At 44.0% G+C, this 27,410-nt stretch overlaps 1 protein-coding gene across 1 annotated transcript in view; it reads right to left on the bottom strand.

Moving 5' to 3' along the window:
- Positions 1-27,410, bottom strand: part of LOC102536615 (pecanex 2) — a 236,173-nt gene that overhangs the window by 62,588 nt on the left and 146,175 nt on the right. The window contains exons 21-22 of the mRNA XM_072972392.1: positions 19,228-19,336; positions 13,963-14,092 (exon numbers count right to left, since the gene is read on the bottom strand). Coding sequence (XP_072828493.1) covers positions 13,963-14,092; positions 19,228-19,336 — 239 coding nt within the window. The remainder of the gene's footprint in view (positions 1-13,962; positions 14,093-19,227; positions 19,337-27,410) is intronic.

Genomic DNA, 27,410 nt, shown 5'->3' with positions numbered 1-27,410 from the left:
GATTCAAGAAGAACTGATGTTAAATCTTCTTTAAAGATCTTACAGAATTTGACAGTGAAGCCAAATGACCTTGGGCTTTTCTCTCTTGGAAGTTTTCTGATTACCAATTAATTCTCTTAACTTGTTATGTCTATTCAGATTTTCTACTTCTTCTTCAGTCAGTTCTGGGAGTGCGTGTGTTTCCACATATTCCTTCTGTTCGTCTAGGTCATCTAGTTTGTTGGTGCAAGGTAGTTTATAGAATTCCCTTTCAATTACATAAAGTTGGTAGTAATGGCCCCACTTTTATTCATGATTTTAGTAACCTGAGTCTCCTCTCTTCTTTTCTTGGTCATTCTTGGTTAAGGTTTGTCAGTTACAAATTACTGACCTTTTCAAAGAACTGATTTTTTGAGGTCATTTATTCTCTCCATGGGTTTTCTATTCTTTAGTTCATGTCTGTCCATTGTAACCATTACTATTTCCTTCTGTCTGCCTGCTTTGGTTTAGTTTGCTCTTCTTCTTCTAGTTTCTTCATGTGGAAGACCGGCTTATTGATGTGAGATTCTCCTTACTTTAAATTTAGGCACTTAGAGCTATGAATTTCCCTCTGAGAACTGCTTTTGCTACCTACTATAAGTTTTAATATTATGCTTTCATTTTTATTCATCATAAAATATTTTGTTAATTGTTTTCTTGTGATCTCTTCTTTGACCCATTTGTGTGGTTTCCATACCATGAGATACTACTCAGCAATTAAAAGGGCAAACCATTGACACACACAATGACCAGGATGAATCTTCACTGAAACATGGTAAGTGAAAACAGTCAATCCTACAAGGTGAAATACTGTTGGATTCCATTCGCATGAACTTCTTGAAATGACAAAACTATAGAGTTAGAGAAGAGATAAGAGGTTAGCAGGAGTTAAGGAGGAGGTAGGGGCAGAAAGGGAGAGTGTTGACTATAAAATGGCAACATGAGAGATCTCAGTGGGGATGGAGATGTTCTATATCTCGATCATAACAACATCAATATCCTGGTGGTGACTGTTTTGCAAGATGTTAACACATGTAAAGTGGGTAAAAGGTATATGGGGGGGATCTCTGTATTATTTCTTTCAACTCCATTGAATCTATACTTGGCTAAAATTAAAGTTTAATTTAAAAAATTCTCCATTGCCAGATGATTGAATAAAGAAGCTGTGGTATATCTGTACAATGGAATACTACTCAGCTATAAAATGGAATGAAATGATGCCATTTGCAGCAACATGGATGGACACAGAGATGATCATACTAAATGAGGTAAGTCAGACAGGGAAAGATAAATGTCATATGATATCACTTATAAGTGGAATCTAAAATAATGATACAAATGAACTTATTTACAAAACAGAAACAGACTCACAGACATAGAAAATAAACTTACGGTCACCCAAGGGGAAAGGGTAGGGAGGGATAAATTAGGAATTTGAGATTAGCAGTTACACACTACTATATATAAAAGAGATAAACAACAAGGTCCTACTGTAGAGCCCAGGGAACTATACTCAATAGCTTGCAATAAGCTATTATGAAAAAGAACATGTAGATAACTGAAGCACTGTGCTGTACCTCAGAAATTAACACAACATTGGAAATCAACTATACTTCAATTAAAAAATACTCCATAGCTAATGGCAGGCCTGAATTTAGTAACTATAATGCATTCATGTGCGAGTCTCATCTCTGACCCTAACTTGCTTTTATCTCAAATTAGGATTGCTTCTCCTATTTCAGTCAAAAAAGAAAAAAAAAAACCAAGACTATGCAACATTTCAAATATAGGATATGAAGTCCAACTATTCATTCCCTGGGAAGTCATAAATATTTAGGGGGTGAAAAGTGTTCCTTCTCTTTCTGCCAATGCAACTAATAAAAACAGTAATAAAAAAAATTCTAATTGCATGTGGTTGGGCAAAGAATCAGCAAAATGGGGAAGTGAATAGAAGGAGATGCAGAGGATTATAACTGACTCATAAGGATTAAATTATCAGGGTGCTGCTGGTTTTCCCCCCAGGTTTAACATGCCTGATTTAAGGTTTTGATTTTTTGAGTGTTATAGCCTCCTGGCAAAAAGAGGCCCAATGTCATTTATTCGACAATGTTTTATTTAGAGTTGCAGGTGATATTCTGCTGAGGATGGAGACACATTTATTTTTTCATTAGTTAGCAGTGGCATGCACAGAATTTGGACCAAGATGAGCCCTGCACCCAGCAAAAGGAAACGTCAACCATGACAGTGGGACAGACTGCAGGATTCGTGTGGTGACACACACAGCCCCGATGAGTTATCTCAGATCTTCCATTTTTCACGGCCACTTGTCTCAGGAGAGACAGCAACTCCACAAGACATGTTCTCAGCACATGAAGCCCATTAAGACACGGTGCCGTTTTGTCCTCAAGGAATGTGGCACTTAATAAAATCACACCAGCACCGTTTCCCACTGAGATGGACTTCACTTTCCCTTGGCTGTTTTATTCACTCCCAAAGCACAACACTACCTCCCTCACGTTCAGTCTTCAAATTTGGTACAAAACCAAGTCCGACTAACAGGATGCTCCCAACTCCACAGTCGTGAGACACCTTGTCCATACAGTTACTCTGCCTAAAATGATAAATAAAGGTGGTATATGCAGATTTGATATCTCATGTTTGCCATTTTTTAGTGATGGTGGACCCTCTGCAAAATAATTTGGTCCCAAAACATTACACAAACGATAAGGCAGGGGGAATAAGCCTGCAACTGTGAAGTTGATAAATCTGATTTCTGTTTCTAACTGGGTTTACGATTTAGTAAATTATTCGAGGGGTATAAAGGATCACATAATGCTTCTGAGCCCCAGTTTTCTGAGGGCATAAAATGGCAATTAAACATAGCACAGGGCTTTGGGTAGGAAATGAAAGTACAGAGCCTGCCTATGACTGTCTACTGCAAAACTAAAGAATCACTTGGTAACAGGCCAGTTCCCCAAGGGAATCATGGAAGTGACGACGGGTGAATAGGAGACAGTTTTGGTATCACTGATCAGTGCATCTGGGTATAGATTTTTTTTAATGGGGAAAACGGAATAGTAGTTTTTATCCTGACAATGGTCTTCAAATTTGATTTTAAATACTAAAATAGATGATGTGAAATCTTGGCTCTGGGAACACGTGGACAACAGTCAACAGAAAATTAGTTCATTCAACTCTCCTGCTGTCCTCCACCTGCCCCAGCTTTTATCCTGACAGGTTCTTTGACAATTTCGAGAAAACCCCCTTGGAAGGCTTTCCAAATGGCTCTCCTTTGTCTTGGATAAATTTAGCTAGAAAGCTACTCTTCTATAACTTTGGATTGTTCTTAAAATTAGGCTTTTTAAAAATTATATTTTCCACATAAATACTTTTCTTTAAAAGCCACAAAAAAGTTTCTCTCCTTCCTTTCTCTCAAACCTCAAAGCATACCTTTCTCCAAAGCTTCCTCTGTCTCTGGGAAATTAAGCTCTAACCACATGACCTCCAAAACAAATCTTTTCTTTTAATATAACGTAGTAAGATTTGACAAAATGGAAAAGGAATATAATACATTCAATGGTCGTTATTCTTATCAGGTAATTTTTCCCCTTAATTTTTTCTCATGTATGTGATTATTTTTCCATTACTGGTCATTTTTCATTTAAGCAATCTTGATGGGGAGCATCAGTCTACTTAATTGTGTTCACAGAGAGAGGCAAACACAGAAATCCAGACGTGAATGAGTGTTATAAACCCTTTGGAGAGGTGATGATGGCACAATGTTTTCGAAGTGACAAGAAAAAAAAAAAAAAAGAGCAGGGCTTCCTACAGTCACATAATGTGTTCATTTCATCAATCAGACAATAGTACTGTGAACCCAGAAACAGAAACCATATGTGAAGCCTGGGCAAGGTCTTGACTTTCAATAAAGTAGGACTGAAGTCAGTCTTGGAAAAATGCTCAAGGTAACAAGATTCAAGACCCCTCCCCACCCAACCCCAGGAAGAGGGTGGGAAGGGATAATTTGGGAGTTTAAGATTTGCAGACACCATTACACATGAAATAGATAAACAGCAAGTTTCTTCTGTAGAGCGCAGGGAACCATAGTCAGTATCTTGTAGTAACCTCTAACGAAGACATGAGAAGGAATATATGTATGTGTGTGTGTATGACTGCAACTTGATGCTGTGTACCAGATATTGACACAATATTGCACACTGACTATACTTCAATAAAAAATATATTTAAAAACAGCCCTCCAACCCCCGATTACTGAAAAAGCTAAGGAGTGAGTTTTTACCTAGAGCCTCAAAGGCAGAAGGCCCCCAGGACCCAGAGCGGCCTTCCCATCACTGACTTTGTCAGTAACGGGGACAACGTTGCCAGTAACATCCACTTTGCTCAGCATTCTCGGGGTTGGGGAGATGCCTGGATCTGCCCAGTAAATCTCCTGCATCAGGACCATTTGAGCCACGCAGTAAAAGGTTTGGAGACAGTGCCAATGTAAAAGCTGAATATTTCTACCTTCCTTTGTTTAGAATCAATCAACCCCATCTCCAACACCTCCCTAAAAGCTGGCAAAACTGAGGCAGGCCCCTCCTCCCCACACTGGCTGGCTCTGCCCTCCCGCGGTGCTCGGCTTGCACTCCCTGCCACCATCCATCCGCTGGACTACGTCACAAAGCTTCACTCCCGAGTGACCTTGAAATGTCGAGCCAGCAGCACCAGACAGCTGACAGCTGGGGAGCAGGTGGGCAGCGGGGCCCTTCCTGCAGGCGCGTGGTCAACGTCACTACTCTGCACTTCCCAGGTTCTTCAACTGCTCAGCAAAATGCAAGAGGACTCTGAGTTACATTATGCACTGCAGCGAAACGAGTAATAAACACAAGCCAGGGCTATTTGAGAAATTCAATGCCCTGGAGTCCCTCAAAAGCATCATCCTTCTGGAATACATCTGCATAATTGCTTACCACCACACCTGAAGTGTCAAAACCTACCCCTGGGTACGTGTGTGAGAGCCTTCTCATCCGTCAGCAAAACAGTGGGAGGGGGCCAAGTTCATCATTTAGTTTCTCAGACAGAACGGCATGCAGACACAGACCTGGAATTCCAGGGGAGGAAATCCAAGGCAGAGAAGGGAGGTGGGTGGATGGGTGAAGATAGAGGGCATGTCAGTCAGAGAGCAGGGGAGGCTCAGACTCCTGGTCTGCACTCCACCCTGGATGTACAGCAGGGCTGCCCGCCCCTTTGCTGGCATCCTATTTAGACCCACAGAATTATGGTGATAAAGGTCTTACCTTCGTGCTGCCATCCCCCCAAATAAAATGATGAGGGAAGTGTCCCTTCGATAAAAGCCATCATCGGCTTGTATTATGAGTCTCCCGATTTCACGTGGCAGAAAACCCAACTGGAAATAGCTTAAGCAAAATCTGGAACTCACTGGCTCACACTGCCCCAGATGGACTCAGGGTCTACGGTGGGCGGTGTTATCAAGTCATTCTCATGCATATATATGCACATATTCTTTTTCATTATAGGTTTTACAAGCTATTGAATATAGTTCCCTGGGCTATACAGTAGGACCGTATTGTTTGTCTATACCTCAATTAAAAGAAGAAAGAAAAAAGTCATTCTCCATGTCCCTCAGCCCTGACTTCCCGTGTTCGCTGCTTTCTCAGGCTGGTTAGCACCTCGTGGGCACAAGAAGGCTGCCAGCAGCACACTACCAAGGCTTGCATCCCACACTACCAAGTCCAGCAGAAAAGTGGATTCTCCATTCCTGCAGGCCTGTCACACCCACAAAGTCCCAGTGCTCACTCGGGCCAGGCAGAATTAATACATCTCCAGGATTCTGGGTTTCGCATCTTGCCTTTCTATCGTGTGGGCCCTTTTGGCCACAGTATCACTTGCTCATCTGTTTCTTGTTTACCTGAGGCCTGAAGTCCAGAAAAATAATTATGTAGAGCTAAGTTGTACAAGAGGGGGATGAAGCATGGGTCAGGTCACACCACTGCACGTCCACAGACTCAGCCCACATGCCCCAGCAACCCGCCTGAGATTTACTGGTAGAAACTCCGAGCTCCTTTTGGCTCCTCATTCTGTTTTGACACCTCCATTCATTACACATAACTAAGAATGTTTCTTGCTGGTTTATATCACTTTCAGAAAGTTTGAGACTTGGTCCAATTTCCTACTGTGGCTGTCCTTGTAAGTGCCCAGACTTGGCCTAAATGCTGTTAATCCCCGAATGCTCCTCTTTTATCCACAGGCACACACATGCAACCTCAGAGTGACTCCGAGCATTTTAAATTGCTCAACACGCTCACCTTTGTACATGTACCCAGACAGCTCTGGGTCTCTCCCCTGGGGGAGGATTCCCGAGGACCTACCATTAGCTCCCAGGAAAAGTGAGGGCATCTCCTGAACCCTTCCACAGACACATGAAGTTACTCAACACCCTGCAAAACTAAGGACAAGTGATGGCCTCTGAGAGAAATTTCTCAAATCACCCATTTAAAAAGAAAATTGCATCTGTATTAATTAGTTCGACCCCCTTTGTAAGCCTGAGCTTCTATCCAGGACCTCAGGAAGACCCACAAGGGTCACCGAGGCTTCATTCTTGCTCTGATTTAACATCTACAGACCTGCCAAGGTCTGGAACCAGTGCCCTCCCTCCCCCTCCTCACTCCCCACCTCACATCATTGGTGGTCCTGGTCTCCCAGCCAGAGAGGCTCTGAGTCACCACAGGTCACACCTGAGGGGATGCCACTCTGCCTCCCTGCCCTGGGTCCGCGGATGCTGAGAACCAGGCTGGGATGTGGTCCAGGACCCGGTCCTCGGGAAGAGGTACAGTGGCTCCCCGGCTCGGGGACGAGGGAGCATCGCAAGGTGCTCACAGGAACAGGGAAAGACAAACTCGCCAGCGAAGGTCTGTCCAGACCTGTCCAGGAGGCCCGTCACCACCTCCCTTGAGGACCTAGGGAAGGCCTTCATCCAGCCAGGCACACCAGGAGGACTCCAGGTCCTGGGCTGCGGCCATCTTCCCTTCCAGACAGGCTCTTATGAGGGCACCTCCCTGGTCACAAGTGAATGCTTTAACTGGCAGTCATTGATTTTATTTTTATTATTATTATTATTATTATTATTATTATTATTATTATTATTATTATTATTATTTTGGTGTGGGAGGCATTTGAGAAACTTCAGGACATAATAGAAAGTGCTCAGGGCTTGAAATCAGCCCAGACCTGGGTTAATACACTGACTTGTTCTGTGACCTTGAGCAAGTTATTTAACTTCCCTCAGTTTCCTTTTTCTCATCCGTGACACAAGAAAAATGAAATTCTACTCCCAGAGCGGGTGTTCGGACAAGAGTGAATGTATTTGAGAAGGTGAGCAGGTAGTTACTAAATTCAGAAAAATAAGGATCGCGCCTCTTACTGCTACTAGGGCCGCATCCCTCCTACGGCCGTCACTACATGTAACAGTCACGCTCTGGGCCCGGCTCACGCCTGGGTGTGAAGCGGAGAGCTCTAACACCATGAAGACATTCTGGTAAGGGAGCCTTCTGACTTTTATCTCAACAGTAACTCTGGCCAGGTGCTTTGTAAATATAACCAAGTAAATTGTGAGGGAGCTTCATTGCAAGTTGAAATATGCAAATCCCTCCCCGGCACAATTGCAAATTTGAATTACAGTGCTGCATTTTTTTTTTTTAACAGAGGTCCTGGGGATTGAACCCAGGACCTTGTGCATGCTAAGCACACACCCTACCACTGAGCTCTACCCTCCCTCAAGCTTCCTGCCTTATACTTAAAGGAAAAAATGCATTTTGAGATGCTCCATGTTTTGCACAAAGATCTTACAAACTGTGCTTAAAACAGCTCACTAGGAAGAAAATATTCAGCGAAGGCTTCTCCGTGCCGAAAAAGGTAAAATGATAATAATAATGAAGCATGAAGTTAAGAACTTCTTTTTTTGGCTGCCTTCACCAAGCCAGGTACCCACGGCTCTGTCCAGCCAGCTCATCACCATTAACAAAATCATAAATGAAGACCCAGTTGGTGACTGGCAAGTGCATCCGCAGACAGCAGAAGCAAGGGGGCTGGAGAGAGGGTGAATGGCAGCGGTAACGTCACTTCCAGGGACTGGAATGTTGAGTTAAAGCCAAGACATTGAGAGCTGGTAGAGAAATTGTAGATTTCTGCCTTTCAGGAAAACAAACACACAAAGAGTGGGACAATGAAGACTTGGTCTGGCAACGCTTGAGTGAAAGAACGGAGAGGGTTTCAATTTTAAGAGGCCTAAATGAGAGCAGAACTTCGGGCCACAGGAAGTAACAGGTCCCTCTCCTGTGAACTGAGTCGGTGACCCCTGGAGCAGGGGAGGGGCAGGGACAAACCAGTAAACATCTGGACGGGAGAGGCTGGGATGCTGAAGGGCTGGACCATTTCACACAGAGGACAGTTAGGGCTGTTTGGCCTGAAGATGAGGGCTGTGAAGGGAAGGAGGGCTGTCTTCAAATTGGTAAAGGGTGAGATACAGGGAAGGCATGAGGATGCTGGTTGCTTGGGGATTGGCAGTTGTGTCCAGGTGACTGTGGTACCCAGGTGATGCCACGAGGGGCCCATTCAGAGCAGTAAGAGACCACAGCTGTGGCCGGCAAAGCTCCCAAGGGCTGCCTCGCGAGACACAAGGTCTGCTCCACCCAGAGGAGGAAGAGGCTGGAGGACCACCTTCCATGGATGGTAAAGAGGGTAGTCTGTAATTCCAAGGGCTCAGGCTGGTCTCACTTCTACATTACAAACCCAAGAAGGGGCTAGGAAACAGCACAGTGAGGTTCGTGAGAGTCCATGGAAACTAGCTGAAATGTTTGGATCAGATGTTTTGCTGCTCGGTAAACCACGGAACAGTGGCACTGTGGAGATTCTCCTCTTCCACTAAGGCAGCCGTGATGCTCGAAGAACAGAACCCGGGCTCTGCGACTGGATGAAGCACCCAAACACACCCGGCACCTGAAGGTGAGGGCTGATACGTAGGGGCATCTCCCCCATGCTGGCTGGGGGGGGGTGGTGCTTCGTGGCCTACGCACGTGTCCTTTACGGGTTGACAGGACTGTGTTCTGACATTTCAGAGACGACTTCAGGTAGGTCCAGTAGGTTGCAGGGATACAAAAAATATGTCTAGACATAACCGAACTAAAAGTTGAACAACAGCAAGGAGAAATATAGGGAAGGAAAACAAAACGGGAGCAGGATTCAGGACAGAAATGCTCCACCTAGAAACCACTGCTCATTTACCCCAGAGAACTGTGTCTCATTTGGCAGTTATGACACCTGGGAGGCACATAGAGACAGTCACCCCACTTTACAGATGAGTTAATTGAGGCTCACAGGCTGAGTAATTTCCCAGAGCCAAACACCTCACCAAGTGCATGGCCTGGGGTTTTCATCAAGGTCTGACTGACCCCGTGCTTTCTGACGTACGCTCGCCGCCTCAGGAAGAGCTGAGAGTGAAGTGACACTGATTATCTCGGCGACTAGGGTGGGACCGAGGACACGGAATGTGGAGCTGATGACCAATCGCATAGAGTGAGTCCTACAGCCAGAACCTAGCACAGTGACCTCACAGATATGCTTCATGCATATTTATTAATGAAGACACCCAGAATGCTGCAACAGTTTAAAATCAGTCTGGGGAAGAGACCAGAAATGTAACAACCACGAAGCTACGTCTGCCCTTCAGGTAGCTGTTCCACGAGTCTCCTAATACTGAGGTATTTTACGTTTTACAGAAGACTTCTGATGTATCCAAACAAAATCATTGCTAACGGGACTTTTCCTTCTTTAGTTCTGAAGACAGTTAATGAAGACTTCATTGTTAATGAAGACCTTTCCCTCCTTAGGACTGAGAAACTGGCTGAGATGACCAGGGACAGGAGTTAAATCTTTTCTAGCCTAAACATTTGCTTCATGTTAATGAAAAAGTTTGGTTATTTAGTGATTAGTTTATCTATAGAGAGAAGGATGATAAATCATGATATCAAAATGCGTTTCCAAAGCTTTTAAAAATACTCTGATGTAAGGGGGTTTATAAACACCACGCACTATTATTACAGTGCAATTCGGGCACTGTTGCCCATAAATTAAATGAAGACACTGGGCGGAACTCATCAAGACAGATTTTAAAGACCTTCTTCGTCAAGAACAGTTTAACAACAGTGGCAAATGAAACCCAGATTACAATTTCCCTTCCCTTTCACATAATATTGTTGGACTTAATTCGCTTAAGAAATAGTTACAGAACACCTACTGTGTTCACAGCCCCATAGGGACACAAAGATGAAAAGAAAGCAAGTCCGGAACTGGAGGTAGATACAGTCCACGCCAATCCTTGGTACAATTTCCTGATGGCCACAGAGCAAATTTATTTTCCAAAGATGACCACTATAGGACCTCTCATCCCACACGTCCTTCTAGAACTTTCCACTCACTCATCAGGAGGTAGTATATGATTCTCCTTCCTCTGAATCTACATGGGTGTGGGTGGAAATGGAGAGGTGGAGGGAGGGAGGGGCATTTGATGAGAAGGGCATGGCCAAGCAAAGGCTGGGAATGAAAAGGCCACAATATGTGACGTGTGAAAAGTTACTGTGGGAGATGGGCTGGAAAGTGAGGAGGGTCTCTGTCTGGGCTGTCCAATACAATAGCCTCCAGTCACCTGTGCCTACTTAAATTTAAATGAATTAAAATTCAATAATTAATAATTCTGCCATACTAGCTCTGTTCCAGGTGCTCAGTGGCCACGTGGGGCTGGTAGGGCCACCACCCTGGACAAGTCAGACCCACATCATTTCCGTCAGTGCTGGTCTCTGGGGTGTTTCTTCTTGTCCCCTGGGCAGCACTGAGACACCACGTGCTTCTGAGACAGTGTGACCTGCTGCTGTGCGAGCAGAGCTGACCAGAGAGCCAGTTCATTAGGTGGGCAGGGGACACATTTGTCACTGGCCCTCAGTGAAGAGCAGTGTTAGGGAACAAAGTCTATAGATTTCAAGACTGAGCAGCCTGAGTAACACAGACTGGCCATTGTCACCAGGTGGCTGGTGATTTACTTATCGGCTCCACAGAGTATTAAAAATGGTTCTATTACAGTGCAGGGCTTGCTGAAGACTTGCAAAACCTAAAGCCAGCTTTAGAAGGTTTGAAAGGAAAACCATAGGGCTGGAAAGTGAGGGAGCAGGTGGAGAAAGGGAGAGGAGATGCCCACATCACACCCTGCAGGTTGGGGCTGGCAACATTGGATGCCCACTGGCCAAAAGTGCTCACTTACATGAAAGTATCTCTTAGCCTACAGCTTAAAGTGATGGGACAACTGGTAAATCATTCAACAGAATCAGTGACACTAACAACTGCTCCTCTGAGTCAGACTGAAAAGAAAGCAGTAGAACAGCTAGAGAGACACTCTCAGTAGGAACACTGAAAGTCGCCAGTGTTTGAAATAAAAACCAACAGTTTCAGATGCACGGAATGAGCTTTCCAGAGCATTTGCAGGGATTCAGATGAGATTTCCTGCCATTTCCTTTCCTGGTACCCACCGCTCTCCCTGGCCTGAATTCCATCACTGATCTTTTAAGCAGATGACCACGGGACTCTGTATCCTGAGGCTTAACGCGAGGTGACAAGAGACTTTCAGCCGACTGGGATCTGCATCAGGAACATTTCCCGCAGTGGGACTGAGCATTTTCGCCAACTTGGCTCCTTCAGAGAGACCCAGTCAAGACAGGACGTCCTTATACATTCCCACAGACCTGGATGTCTCCTCCCCATCCAAGGACAGCCGACCAAAGGCAGGCCCCTTCCCGCCCCCAGCACACACACACACACATAACAGAGTGCTAAACTAGGAAAAAAAATGGATCACAGCAGAATCACTTCACTGTGAAGCTGAATAAGGAAGCAGAAATCCAGCCCATCCTTTTAAGTAACTCACATAAACTGACAATTCAGACCTGAATGTACCACACTGAACGGCGGGCTGAATCTTGGAAGTGAAGAGACCACGTGAGGAAATACGTAACTTGCTTTTGCACAGGTGTTAGGATGCTTCCGCTCAGTAAAACCTTCTCCGAAAGACTTCTCCACCCTCTTTCTATTGGGGAAGCTTACAACACCTTCCAGCACAACGGGGATGCAGGAATGCGTTCTGCTTATATCAAATCCTCCCCGGCCAGAAAAACCGGTTCCTAACTTATCTGAGACTAGGAGACAGAAAGGAAGCTTCTGTGTTGAAGCTCAAGTTTAAAATATCTTGCACTTTCCTCTCTTGCAGAGTTAAAAGTGCAAGAGGCTGCCACGCCTCTGGCTGACAGGCGTTCACACTTTGCAGAAGTGAGATTTCCAGAGCTCGAAAAAGGCTGCCTCCAACTGTTTTCTCCTTAAAAAGCATAAAGACAAGCCAGTGCCACTGGTTTCTTTTACTTCTAGCTCTGTAAATATGCATGGTGTCACTTTAGACAAACGCAAAGGAGGACTCCTGTGTGGGGGTAAAATTTGAGATGACTTGGCTTGTACTGCAAAAAGCCCACCTCTCTGAGGAGATGAACAATCTGCCAGACGCACCAGGGAGCCTGCCCCGCCTCCTGGGGGTCTCCCAGCACTGGCTGACCTTGAGGTGCCGCGGTTTGGTTCAGTCTCCCCAGGACCCCCAAATGTGAGCTCCCAGGCATGTGACGCACTTTGTCATGGTAACGCCTGCGAGCAAGGGTCACCTGGGGACGGGGATTCCAGGCAAGACGGTCAGAACAGAATGACAAGAGCACAGCCCACGAGGTGCTGTTTCCGTCAGTGAATTCCTATTCTCCCCACAAGTCTGTGAAGTAGGTCTATTCCCTTGCTCCCATTTTACAGAAGAGGAGAGAGGCTCGAGGTCCCCAGCACCCGGTGGTACAGGTGAGATGTGAGCCCAGGCAGGCTGGCAGCCCACGCAGTGTTTTAATCATGACGCCCTCCCGCCTGGCCCAGAAGGATGTGCATTTTACATGCACACGAAATCATCAAACCACAGACCTCCCTACTCCACGCTGGCCGCTGTGAGACAGGCAGGGCATGTTGTAAAGCGGCAGAGTTGTGCGAAAGGCAGACCTGCTCCAGAAGATGGATTAGGATTTGGACAAAACAGCCCAGGTCTGGCTAGGAAATTAGGGCAAAGGAGATGGGAAATGGAAACCGGCCCCAGAGAGCGACGCCCCCAGCGGGAGACAGGCTGGCTCCCCACAAATCATTAACGGTTCTTGAACGTTTCTCAGTGAACCATTACTCCTCTCTTCCCACCACCCCTCACAGAAGAACTGCCCTCACTCCGTCACTGCTTGCTTGAGGAAATTCATGACTGACCTGTCCAAACCGGCAAGACAAAGTGCACAAATCATCTTCTACAAATTTACTGGTGCCCAGGAAAAGCGGTGTGCACACTTGTGTTGAGCTGTGGATGCGGGTCCACTTGGACACCACACGCATGTTTCCAATGCAGAAGGGAGACCGCAGAGAGGGGGTTTTCGCTACCCCCCCCGGGGGGGGCAATCTCGGCCGGCTGAGCCAATCCTCCGGCCATGGCTCCTTCGATAACCTTTCTTAGGGCAACTGCTAAGATTGGGCAGTGATGACTCATTTTTTCCGTCACGACTGGTGAAACTGGACTGGTACCCAATTGCAGATCTGCCATCAGTCACGCCTGGTCCAGAGCCTGGAAGCCCCCCTCGCCGTGGGGAGTGGATGAGTTGGGGGCGGGGTGGGGGCGGGGATGGGGCCTGGGTGGAGGGCGTGGCTTGCTCGTTGGACGCACAGCAGGGAGAAGCACGGAGACTGGATTTCCCATAGAGGAAGGTCAAGGAGCATCCCGAACTCAAATCCTAGCAAAGCGAGTTAGCACCGATTTTAGGTTCTTACTTGTAGTTTTTCTCCCAGAATTTCACTGGCCTGACATACGAGGCGATGAAAATGACACTCCCGAGAAATGGGCTCAGTGGGGTGGAAAAGATGGATGTGGCAAACGTCTGGAAGAAGAGCATGGCCGAATCTGAGGATTTGGAGTTAAGGCAAAAATGAGTTCCTTGGCATATTTCTAAGCAGTATTTGCGATTCGGACTAGTTTGTATGAAAGCCATTTTCTCACCGAGGAAAGAGAGAAGGGCATGCACTTGACTTCTCTGCATGCATATCTGGAAATATGAAACTTTCAACAGTATCCTGCTAGGTCTCATTTCACCACCATGAAAACCAAATGACGCTCACAGAGATCCCAGCGGTCTCAGGCTGACTCATGGCAGAGATTTAACATCTAACATCTGAAAAGAACAGTTTCTTTTTACTAAGATACAATTAGCTGAACAGAACATACAGTGGCATATTTGCTAAAGTACTAGGCAGCTTTATAAATAATTAAAACTAAATTACACTTTCAAAGTAAGTAAATAGCAATGTTTGGGAAGATAGCATTGCTGTTTCTCAAGGAATCTTTACCCACTACTCAAAAATATATATTCTTATGTATATGTATATGTATAACCGAATCACTTTGCTGTATACCTGTAAATCAACTCTACTTCAGTAAAAAAATTAATTAAAATATATATTCTTTATCACACAGTGAACATCAATGGCTCAATTCAACTCATGTCTGGTTTATAAGCTAAAAACGCGTCGTGTGTGCAGTCACAGCACGGTGTGGACCAAGTCACCTCCCGACTGCTCTGTCTGGTTTTCTCACTTCTTGTCATGCCTTACTTTTATACATTCTGATCAGAAACGTAATTGCTCAATATTAAAATTAGTATGGCTCTAACTTTTGGCTTAAGCCCAATTCACTGATCTCTGGCAATGTGGGAGAGGTACCAGAAGGGCTGGTCCCTCCCCATTCTCACTCCATCATTGGAGAAATTCCCCCAGCTGTCAATCACCCTGCACAACTGTGCTTCGGGGGTGATGGTGGGGCCTGTGGCTAGGACAGTCAGAAGGAACTGAGGTGGCAGAGGTCAGTGGGGGCCAGACTGCCCAGGTCGTGTATGTGCACGTGGTTCCCTGTTCCAAAAGGTGAGGGCTTGGAGGGTTCAACTACAGGTTTGATCTGATCTCCTACAAGGCTGATTTCTCCCTTGGAAAGGGACATGTGTCTCTTTCTCACCACTGCTCAGATGGAGGTCTTGTTTCTTCAGCCCATGTTCCGAAAGTTTGGGCAGCAAGTCAGAAATGCCGTTACAGACAGGATGACTCTGTTCCATTACCCACCAGAACACAGGAACGTTTCCCGGTATCATCAGTGGCCAGTCTTGGTTGTGTGATGGGGCGAGGTGGGGGTGCAGACCTTCATAGCCTCGCCTTGGGTGTAAATACAGGGGAGGGAGTGAGCCTTGCCCATCCACAGGCACTACTCTGAGTATTTTCATAGATTTAAGCTCACGGTTTCACTTTAGGAGTAACTAATTGTTTGAAAACTTGCTGTTTATTTCCAAACACCCTCAGAAGTGAAAGGACACATCCTCCGTGAATAACCCATGCTCCATTCTGGGTCTGAACTGTTTGGGTACCAAAAAGAGCTCTATTGTGCTGCCAGATGAATCCAATTCCTTTTCTTTTGACCTGGCTCAAATGGAGAACTACTCAACACTGAGCTCCCGTGATGTCCGTTACCACCCAGCCGCTGCTTCTCCATCTGAAAACTGGAAATACCTAAATACCTCTGCTACAAAACGTACCAGCTTAACTGTGCCCCTTGTCACCGCGTGCCGCTGGGTGAAGGTACTGAAAACACGGGGGAAAGCAGAGCGGGGTCACGGGGGAGATTCCTGAGGGGAGGTGCTGGGAGGAGCAGAAGGGCCCCCCCATCCCAGGCCCACACCAGCAGGGGGCGCGGCGCTGTGGGACTTGCAGGAGGACCTGGGCCAAGCCCGGCAGAGCCGGGACAGACCCACCTGCTGGGTGGGCTGGTACGGCCATTCTTTTTGACTCTAAACATTTCCCCAAGGATGATTGCCATTGTCCATTTCTTACATGCCAGAAACAATTATCCAGAAATTAAGAATTGAAGAAAAAAGTGCTAGCCTATACAGAAAGGTCAAATTTGGCAGGAAAGGGAGTTTAACAGGTCACAGGTAGGGCAGAAGTGACTAGATGGCTCCCAAGGTTATTCTATTTAGGGAAGATTAGTAAGGAAATACAGCGCTCAGGGGACACGTGAAAGATTGTGACTGTCACGGCTCCCCAGTGCCAAGACACGGGGACTCTGAGGAGAGCAGACTTATGTGGCCCTCTTTACTTCTTGAGAGCCCAAAGGTGAGCCTAAGAGGTAGATGGAGACTCCTTAAAAAGCTTCAGGTTTATCTGAGCACATTTAAAAGGGAAATATAAACGTCAATACTTAAAAAAATTAGAAGCTCAAAAGGGAACGCCAACCAGAAAGCAGCCAGCCTTCCCAATACACACATTTAACAGAGCTCATCTGGCGAAGCCGGTCGAATTATGAGGAGACAATGGTCTTGCATGGTCTCTACGTATATTAAAAGGGTGAGCATTCCCATCCTTCCCTGGAGGTTACAAGCTCAGAAACTCACACTACAGAGGGAGAAAACATGCTAGGACTGGAAAAAGCAATTTACTCAACAGTGCCCCGCTGGCCCGAAAGCTAATTCAATTCCAAAACAGCGCAAATTAGTGCCTGCTCAATGCCAGGACAGACTCACAGCTCCTTAATAGAGTGATAAAATAATTAACATTTCAAAATTAGTCAAGTTCCAGGGCTGGCATTTAGCAACCTGATAGCTTTGTCTTGATGGTATTTACATCTGGTTTCTTCAACTATCTCATTATATTCTGAACAGTACGATGTTGGGCTCCAAATAGCAAATATCTACCTTTACAGCTGATCCTGGATGAGAAGATGTCCTTGGATAATGGGGAGGGGTGGGGCAGAAGGCCCTGGACACCTTCACACAAGTGCAGGGGTCAGGCACCAAGGCCACCCTGAAAGTGGTAACTTAGCGGAGGCTGGAAGTGGATGTCACTGGCAGGGTGGTTTTGGGGAAAAAGCATGGGGATCCGTTGTGTTCTAAAGCAGAACTACCAAATGCCCGATGAAATCTGCATTTCAGGTGTGCTCAGTTTCTCAAAAGAATGAGTCACCCATCATGCACGTACTTGGATTTAACGCCCACCATATGCAATGGGAGAAGGATGCTACTGCCGCCTTTGCTCTTGAAGGAGATACTCAAGAGTAGGATACGACGTGCTTGGGTGTGAACCCTCAGCACAGTGAAGGTCAAGTAATTGAAAGTTACGGTTCCCAGACAGTTTTGATTCAGCTGGAGAAATTAGTATTACTGAACTCATCCAACAATGGTGTCAGAAGAAGCCACCAGAAACGCTACAGATGCAGGTGAGACCAAAGTTAGGATAAAATTGGGACTCACAACTTCAAGTTTTAAATTTTTCATGTAACTCCTCAGAGGCAAATCATTTTCATTTAACTCACAGGCTTTAAATTCCAGACAGGACACCTGAGACACACACCAGGAATAAATACAAATCACCTCACTCTTTCATCTCACTGTCTTTGTTTTAAAGGACTCTGTTTGGGGAGGCGGGCAGCGGGTATAGCTCAAGTGGTATAGAGCACGTGCTTAGCATGCACAAGGTCCTGGGTTCAATCCCCAGTACCTCCATTAAAAAAGTAATTAAATAAATAAACCTAATTACCGCCCTCCTAAAAAACAAACCTAAAAGTTAAAAAATTAAAACAAAACCCCAAATTTTAAAGGATTCTGTTTAGAAAACTTACTGGCATTACAGAAAATGACCGCCCTTACAGGAAAGAGGTGCTACACAAACTCACGCCTTTGCAATCTTTTTTCCTGAGCTTGTTCTGCCAAATAAGTGTGAAAACACTTTCCAAATATCAATGCAGATCTAAGAATGGGAACATGAAACAGTGTGCGTTGTGAAGACAGCTCTTGGTCTGCTTAAAAAATTTTTTTAAACAAATGAGCATTTTTTAAAAAAAATCTAGAATATATTATCACTTAATGAATATCCCAAGTATGTTTCCATTCCTACACAAAAATTCAGATCCCCGAGGTTCCTTATGAAGTGTCTTGAGGAGCCTTAGGTAACTCATAGGAAGGAAAGCTCCAACTGGCCGTTAAAAGCAGCTCCTGGTACCCCGAGTGGGATGTCAGCCAGGAACCGTCCTCCACATGCAGCAGTGGATGAGAATCGCAGGGAGGCTTGTGAAGATGGAGATTCTGAGAGCCTATCTGAAATGTGGTTTTAAAAGTATGTGCCCGGCTCAGGAATCTACTTATGTACCAAGCTCCTCCACGGATTCTGATACAGGTAGTCCCTGAACCGTGTCTTAGGAAACACAAGGGTAGTGAATATAAATTCAGTGGGAAGGGAAACTGTTGAGGGCAAATTTTAGGCCTGAGTCAAGAATATTTTTGTTTAATCTCTCTCACCTCAAAAGACACACACAATTTAGTGATCTGTGTCAAAGTGACCTTCAGAAGGTGCATGTCAAACTGTTTTGAAGTGAATTAAAGCTAATTATCATGATGGAAACACTGAAAAATACACAAGGAAACCAAATGAAACTACAAATGATAAAACTTGGCTCCTTGGCTAAGAACAACTATAAAACAAAGCCATCAATCATTTTTTTAGTCTTCAGAAATATTTAAATAATTCTGTTTGTGCCCAATTGTGGGTTTTTGAATGTTATTCAAGTATATGATAACCCAATGAGATAATATAACATTATATAATCTATCATAATATATTAAACACACCAATCTATGCACAGAGTTTAATAACAGCAAGTTCAGTTGCACTATTTTGCACAAATCAACTGAATCATTTAAGCAGTGACTCTCCATTTAAAAGACATGCTATCTTAATGCAGATATGGTCCTGAGAAGTGGAAAAATCAGAAAAAAATATAGTAACTCCTGAATGTGCATGAAGAAACAGAAAGAGTTCAAAATTAAGAAATATCTTTTAAGGCTTAGGCACCTAAAGGGATTCCATAGTGTCTCCTCGTGTCCCCATTAAAATATAACCCTGAAGACTTTAAAACATTTTTACTGCCAGGGTTCCATGAAAAGTTTGCACTCACATAAAACGTGAGTCTCAGCTCGGGGGTGAAAACAGAAGCAGAAAGGATACGGGGGATGGCAAAGAGCTGGGCGAACACGTGAAACGAAGAACCCCAAGCCATCTGCCAAGGAGCCACATACGTCATGATGAACTGTAACTTGTGGAGCAGGTCCCCGAGCTGAAAGCAAGAGAAGAAAGAGACTGGTCAGTGATGGCAAGCAGGGCATTAGCCATGTCAGAGTCAGAGCGCTTCTGTTACAGTCAGGAAGGGGCAGGGAAGCTACTGTTTGAACCTCTTACTCTTACCTTCCTTCGTCCTGTATGCAAGGTAACCATTGGTTAATTTTTAATTGAAGTCTAGTCAGTTTACAGTGTCGTGTCAATTCCCGGTGTACAGCATCGTGTTTCAGTCATCCATGTAACATACATAGATTCCTTTCCATATTCAAGGCAACTGTTTAAGGATATTTTCAAACAGTAACCAGATGATCAGAAGAAACCTCTGTGTGGTTAGTCTCACTGGGTTAATTATTTCAGCCCGTAGACGGGTATATCCCTCGGTTTCTCAGAGGAACACTCACAGCTTAGTCCTTCCTTCTTCACGCTGGGTTTTTTCGGGGAAACTCATACAAACACCCATCACGATTGACATCATTTTTGTGTATGGATTTCAGCTTACCTCTTCAGCGGCTCTTGCCAGAGAAGAACGCTCATTACCATTGGATTGCAAGTTACAAAGTGCTGTAGAAAGCCAAGACTGGATGTGGGAGCCATTGCACTCTCTAGACCAGCCAGCACAGGAAAAAACTGAGTTCTGGAGAGAAGAGACCTTGTGTGGGCTAAGGATGAACATGAGGAGAAACGTGCTCAGTGATTTGGGCCAAAGACTCAGAATATGAATGTGCGGAGAAGGGTGGAGAAGGCTGGACTCCCTGCCTGTGGACCCCTGCTTTGGTGGGTGGTGAGAAGTGACTGATGGATCCTAGATGTGAAATTCTATGGCTGTCACTTTTACATGCAGCCAGGAAGTAACCTAAAAACATGTTTCCCAAAATCCACATACACTCTTCATCCATAATAAAAACTTCAAATAGTAGGATGTGTTTGTTCCTAGACTGGCTAGTATATGAGACAGTGAAACATATTCACTGAAGACATGATGTGAAAAGAGAAGAGAAAATAGAATTCATTAATTAGGCTCACTAGGTGTTACACAGAACATCAGAAGACCATAATGAAAAGGAGGAAAAGGCTGGAAAATGGAGCCTCTGAGGAAAGGTTCAAGGAACCAAGAAGTTGTGAAAGGCCAGTGAAAGGCCAACTTTGTGATTTCAGAACCAAAAAATATGGTTATTCTGAAATGTTTCATGAAAGTGTAATTAGGGAAAATGAGGTTAATTACAATCCTCTCCAAATCTTCCTCTCACTTTTCTTGTCTCACCATGGTCTCATAAATAACCCGATTTGGGAGAAAAATTTGAAAGTAGAATAACACATCATTGGACCGGCCACAGATGATAAACCAAGGCTAAATGTTCTCTCAAAAGCAGAGCAAATAAGGAGATGTTAAGAAGTGACATGTATCTGGTGTCCAGAACCCCTGGGGTCTAGATGTGCCCACCAGGGTCCCCAGTCCCAACCCGAGCAATGAAGAATCAGATGCAGAGAAAAAGGAAGGGATGGGTGATGGCAGGAGAGAGAAAGGGGGGAGAGGGAGAGGGATATAAAAGAAATGGAGACATTGGGGTGGGGAGAATTAAAGGGGGGTTAAAAAAAAGGAAAAATGGTGGGGGGAGTGTGTAGCTCAGTGGTAGGGTGCATGCTTAGCATGCATGAGGTCCTAGGTTCAACCCCCAGAACCTCCACTACAAAAAAACAAACAAACATAATTCTGCCCTTCCAAAAACAAACAAAAATGAAAAGATAAAAAAGTTTTAAAAAGAAAAAATGAAGCAGGAAGGCTATGTGATTATACTGGAAGAACTGTGAAAGGTGAATTCTGAGAAGGAGAAACAGATTTTTCCCCCCAGGAACTCTCCTTTCTTCCCTCCGGCGTCCTGGCACCCATCAGAGAGTGGATTTCAGTTGGCTTCCACGTTCTTTCTGAAAGGCCACCAAGTGCTAACCCTGCAGTGGGTGTGAACTTCTCGAATCCTGGTCTGGCTGGGACTGTGCAGGTACCAGTCCCTTGAGATTCCGACAGTTGGGAGAACAACAGTTGGTTCTGTTTTGCATCCCTTTGGTTCATGAGAAAAATCAGTCTTCTCTCCATCATCTCATTTTCCAGCAGTCAAGAGGTGACATGGACAGACAGTTCTAACACAGACTCAAACCCTTGACTCCCAAACTTCTGTTAAAAAATATGATTTCCTGTAAAGGCCAACTATCATTTCCTTTCATCCCCACCATTAGTTCAGCCAGAGGAGAAACATCCTAATTACAAAACAGAAGACGTCCGAACACAGGGCTCCAGACCGCATGCAAAGCAGGAGCCCTCACGTGGGGATGGGTCCTCTCGTATTAACTTGCTCATTTAGGTCCAAACCCAGTTCAACCAGGTAAAATACCACTGGATTTGTGACCTTCTAGTCACAGCACTATTAAGAATTCTTAGGCTGGGGGAAGGGTATATACCTCAAGTGGTAGAGCACATGCTTAGCACGCTGGGTTCAATCCCCAGTCCCTCACAGCACCTCCTCCAAAAAAACAAATAAATAAACCTAATAAAATAAAATAAATAAACCCAGTTAAGTAAAATAAATGAGCCTAATCCGCCCCCTCCCCTCTGCCAACCCAAAGAAACAAACAAACAAAAATTCTCAGTCTGGTTATTAAGAATTAGTCTTAGGAAAAGAAGAAGACGAACACAAATACAAAACAGGAACAGACTTGTAGACATAGAATACAAACTTGTGGTTGCCAAGGGGGCAGGGGGTGGGAAGGGACAGACTGGGAGTTCAAAATTTGCAGATACTGACAGGCATATGCAGAATAGATAAACAAGATTACACTGTACAGCACAGGGAAATATATACAAGATCCTGTGGTAGCTCACGGTGAAAAAGAATGCGACAATGAATATATGTGTGTTCATGCATAACTGAAAAATTGTGCTCTACGCTGGAATTTGACACAACATTGTAAACTGACTATAACCCAATAAAATAAAATAAAAAGCCAGAACAGTGCAGTAAAATGTTTAGTCTCGAGCTAGTGAAAGAGAGCACGGGCTTGGATGTTGTGTGAACACAAAATGATGCCATTTGGGGGATGCTCGGAGAAGATCACCTGCTGGATGAAGAGAAAATGAAATGTTTCAACAGAAAAGTCAGGTTTGGGTTTACAGATGATTCATTTGGGGAGTTCTGAGTTTCAGAAATAAATTTCCTAGGCCCTACTTAAAAATTACGGTGATAAATATGTAATACTTGTCTTCTAATAAACTGATGCTTGTAAAAAAAAAAAGAATTAGTCTTGGGAGGAAGTGTGTACAGCTCAGTGGCAAAGCATGTGCTTAGCATGCAGGAGGTCCTAGGCTCAGTTCCCCGTACTGCCATTAAAATAAATCATAATTAAATAAGTACCTAATTACCATCCCCCCCACCCCCAAAAAGAATAAAAAAATTTTTAAGTTAGTCCTGTGACTCATGCCTAGGTGAAAACTGCAAGCATGGGTGAGGTTACTTTGAGTGATGTATGACCCCTCCAAATGCCCTAAAAATGAATCATGGGTTTTGGAAAGTTACTCCTGTTGGATGTTCAGTGTCTGACTCTATCCTGGGAGGCTTCTTAAGCCACCTCCTGGAAAAGCTGATAAGTAGGTCAGGGCTAGCAACTGCAATCAGACAGGCAGCCCCAGGGAAAGCCTCATCTGCAAGTTGAAAGCTCTCACAAGTTAAACTTGGCTGCACCATGATTAAATGAATCTATTACAATATTTTTTGCTTAGCACAGCAACTTGTATTTACACATAAGCAAAGCCGGTAATCAGACACTCGCATTCTCACACTCTAATTGCAGCCAAGGCCCCAGGTATCCTCGCTCTTTTCCTGTGTCTCCCTGGGCCTCATTTTTTTTCCCCCATGAACTTTGTGAAGAAGAAAATATAAGCTTTGCAAAAGATTTCCGACATGCATCTCATAAGAGAGACTTTGCCATTCTTATTAGACGTCCTGAATGCCAGGTCTTTATGTATCAATGATTCCTCCACAACGTAGTCATTTAAGGCTCCTCCACAAAGCCCGCCAGAAGAAGGACGTGCCATGGATGGGTTAGGTGTCAACACTACACCATGTTTAAGAGTATAGGCCTCAGGACCCGCTGCCTGGGATTGAATCCCTGCTGGCACCTGTCGTGGGGATAACAGCATCTCCACACACTGTCATTTGAGGATTAAATGACTTCATCTTTGTTAAGCACTTATTGCCTGGAACCTGTTGAGTACAATATAGGAGTTTAATAAATAGATGTTAGGACAAGTGGACTCTCTCATTTTGGGGATGTATTTGTGCACAATCAGGAAATTCCAAGCCCCTCCTCTAAAACAACTGAAACTTACCAAGTCCAGGTCCTCTTATTTTTCATAGGAGGAAACCAGGCTCAGAGAGGATGAGTGGGCTGTTGAGAGCAGACAGTGAGTCACTGGCCCATGTGAACCCAGAGGCTGAGGTTCCTGGTTCTCCATTTGGTGACAGATATTTCTAACACCCAACCTGACCATGTCTCCTTGAGGCCATGAGCCTTCCTGGAAGGACCGCAGCTGAGGAAATATCCCCTCCACGTACGCCTTCCTGCTGACAGCAATGGGGCAGGGTCGCAGGTGTGAACTTGACAAATTGTGGCCGCAACCACCATCAGGGACCCCTTCTCCACATGCACGGTGATGAAGGGCTCTGATCCCTTCTGGAATGCCCTTTCCAGTATAAACGCCTGATGAACAAAAGAGGACACCACCCAGCAAGCCCGGTGACATTCCAGTGGTCTCAGCAAGGCAGGCTGCTGGGTTCCCCGTGCTTCTTGAATGCACAGCTCCAAGAAGATTGATGTGGCTTAGATATTTCATTCCTAAAAGCATGGAGAGGTGTGCTCCAGGGTGAAAGACTCAACTTTGTGTTTTCCCTTTACATTTTTTCCTTCTCGTCTAGGGTTATGTCTCAATGAAAAAATGCAAAATGTGTGGGTATCTGAAAAGTGATGCCTAAGCACAATAGGGAACCTAAATACTGATCATTAAATTAGGAGTATGTATGAAGAGACACTTCGTGCACCTTAATAGGTAGTTGTGTATAAAATAATAAAACACTTAAGATAAGAGTTAATGGGGGGAGGAGGGGAAGGCTCAGTGTTAGAGCACATGCTTAGCACGCACAAGGTCCTGGGTTCAATCCCCAGTCCCTCCATTAAAATAAACAAACAAATAAATAAAAACCTAATTGCCTCCCCTCCAAAAAAATAAATTAAAAAATTTAAAGAAAGAGTTAATGGGTGCAGATACACACTACTATATATAAAATAAACAATGAGGACCTACTGTAGAGCACAGGGAACTATATTCAATAACTTGTAATGGCCTATAATGAAAGAGAATATGAAAAGGAATACATATGCGTGTATAACTGAATCACTATGCTATACACCAGAAACTAAGAAAACATTGTAAATGGACTAGACTTCAATTAAAAAAATAAAGAGTTCCTGGAAACAGAAACAGCAACACCTTGCTGGTAAGCACCACCACATGCAGCCTAACACTGCACTGAGGAACTTTAAATAGAAATCACATTTAGATCAGCAATGAACTTGCATCTCCTTAGACAGTTTGAGGCCTCTGCTTTTATGAAGCTTATCTCATTTCTAATGTTCTGCTGCCAAGATCTTAAATCTCAGCCTTATTAAAGCATCATAAACGTCACCAGTTACCTAAGAATGACTGTAAAATAAAAGGAAATCATTTGGGTCTTTTCCACTGAAAACATCAGGGAAAGAATAAAGGAAGTCACAGCGGACTCATTCTGGCTCTTTCCCAAAGAAAGACACCATAAATATTCTCATTTTGAGGAAACCTTTTTGCAAATATCTTTTCAATTAGGCATAGACATGCTGTTATAACTCCACTATAGGTAGGAAATCCAAGCTGCATAAATTCACAAGCCACCTCAAGAGAAGGGGCATCCAGTAAAGAGGACCTTGACACATGTTTTTGCTAATACATTCTGAAATAAGGCGTAAGCCTTCTTTCCTCTGGGGACCCCTCCCCCCCAGTGAAATAACTCACCATTTATTTATTCATTAATAATTGAAGTGTCATCAATTTTACAATGCTGTGCTAATTTCTGGTGCACAGCAGAGTGCTTCAGTTACATATTATATATATATTCCTTTTCACATTCTTTTTCATTATAGGCTATTACAAGGTATTGGATACAGTTCCCTGTGACTCACCATTTATTGAATGCTCTTATATTGGGCATTGTCTCAGGGAGCTGCCCATATGATACTTCACTGGATTAAAGTATAATTTTCCCACCCAGACCCAAGCACTACTTTTTATCCTGTTGTTTCATCCTTATTAGTCTTCCAGATTAGTTCTCTCACTTGCCTTTTTTTTTTTTTTTGCATTTTGTGGTCAAATTCAGCTATATTTTTTTTCTCAGAAAAAATATGCCACTTGTGATGATCAGTCTTTGAATTTAAAGAAACATGCAGGGCTGAAAGGAGTCTCAGAGTCTGGCTGTTGAATTAAAGGTGAACTGAGTTAAAAAATGACAGAACACTGAAGGAGCAGAGGCTGGAGTGCTTGGAAAAGAGTCAACAAACGGGAAGAAATCTGGAGATTCAAGGAAGAACAAGGTAATGAATTCAGGTGGGAGCCCAACTGAGGGATTAAAAGCCAGGAACAAAAGAATTCGGGAAAATTATCAGACACACAGATAGTGTGGGGAGTAGACAAGTGTTCAGGAAGGAATGGAAGAAGTAGAACTAGTGACATTTCAAATGTGGGATGCCACTTTTAGGGGGTGGGGGAGCACCATTTTTGTAGAGTAACAGATAACAGCAAATATGATAACTAAATATTGGGATGTTAGCTTTAAAACATAAATATTCTCAAATGGGGAATGAATTTTACAATTTCAGTTAGAATTTTACTATTAAATAAACATATTCAGGCAGTGGTTATAACTAGTTACAAAACTGAATTTCAGGGTGGAGGGAATAGCTCAAGTGGTAGAACACATACTTCACATGCATGAGGTCCCGGGTTCAACCCCCAGTACCTCTTCCAAATGTAAATAAACAAATAAACCTAATTATCTCCCCCTCATAAAAAACAAAACAAACAAACAAAACCCTGAATTTCAGAAGGTGAGAAGTGGATTTTACCTCAATACACAATGGAGTTCTGCTGGGAGCCTGTTACATAACACACTGTTTAGCAAAATATCAGTGGGCTCCAGGGAGCATGGTAATGCAGAAAGGTTACCATCCCACTGTAAAAATAACATTAAAAAATCTTTAAAAATGTGAGAAAATGTAATTAAAGTTGCATTCAAAAGAAGGGGAAATCTCTGACAGTCAGAACCAAAGAGAGAATTTAAAATAAAGATGCAAAGTTTGAACTGGCACCATGATGACCCCAAGAGCACACAGACATGAATAAGGGCTGCAGGGGCTGAGGATTTGGATTCTGATGGACTTGAAGGGTTGCCACACTCTTCAAAGTGTGAACTAGAAAAGCCCCTCCTACCAGTGCTGGGAGAAAGCAAAAAGGTATCCTTCTGCCTGGTGTAGGGCAAATAAAAATCTGTCACCCACTACATACGAAAGCCATCACCATCATAACATAGGGGAGTGGAGTTTAAACTTAGAATCTTCCAGAAGAGCAGGAATGCAAAAATGAGAGGCTAACATGAAAAGTAATGGAGGGTGACAAAAGTTTCTGGCATGAAGTGTCTTTGGGGACACTTCCACAACCAGAATATGCAAGCCTTCCACGGATAAAACAACCACCTCCTTCATTGATCCCAATGAAGATCAGTCCACAAGGAAAATTAAAAACGACATTGGGAAATAAGCAAATGAGAAAAAGTCAGTAGATGCAACACACAGGACAATCGGCATCCCAAGAATTTGAGGTAATTTTAAAATACATATAAGAGAATCTGAGTAAATCAGTAAAGAACTGACATTAGAAGAAAGAAGCAATTATAAAAGAGTAACACAATATGCAAATGAAAAAATGGAACTGAAAAAGG

Source organism: Vicugna pacos, chromosome 11 (genome assembly GCF_048564905.1).
Source record: "Vicugna pacos chromosome 11, VicPac4, whole genome shotgun sequence".
Classification (NCBI taxonomy): domain Eukaryota; kingdom Metazoa; phylum Chordata; class Mammalia; order Artiodactyla; family Camelidae; genus Vicugna; species Vicugna pacos.
The sequence above is the reverse complement of the archived record's forward strand: the minus strand, read 5'-3'. Positions and strand labels throughout refer to the sequence as shown.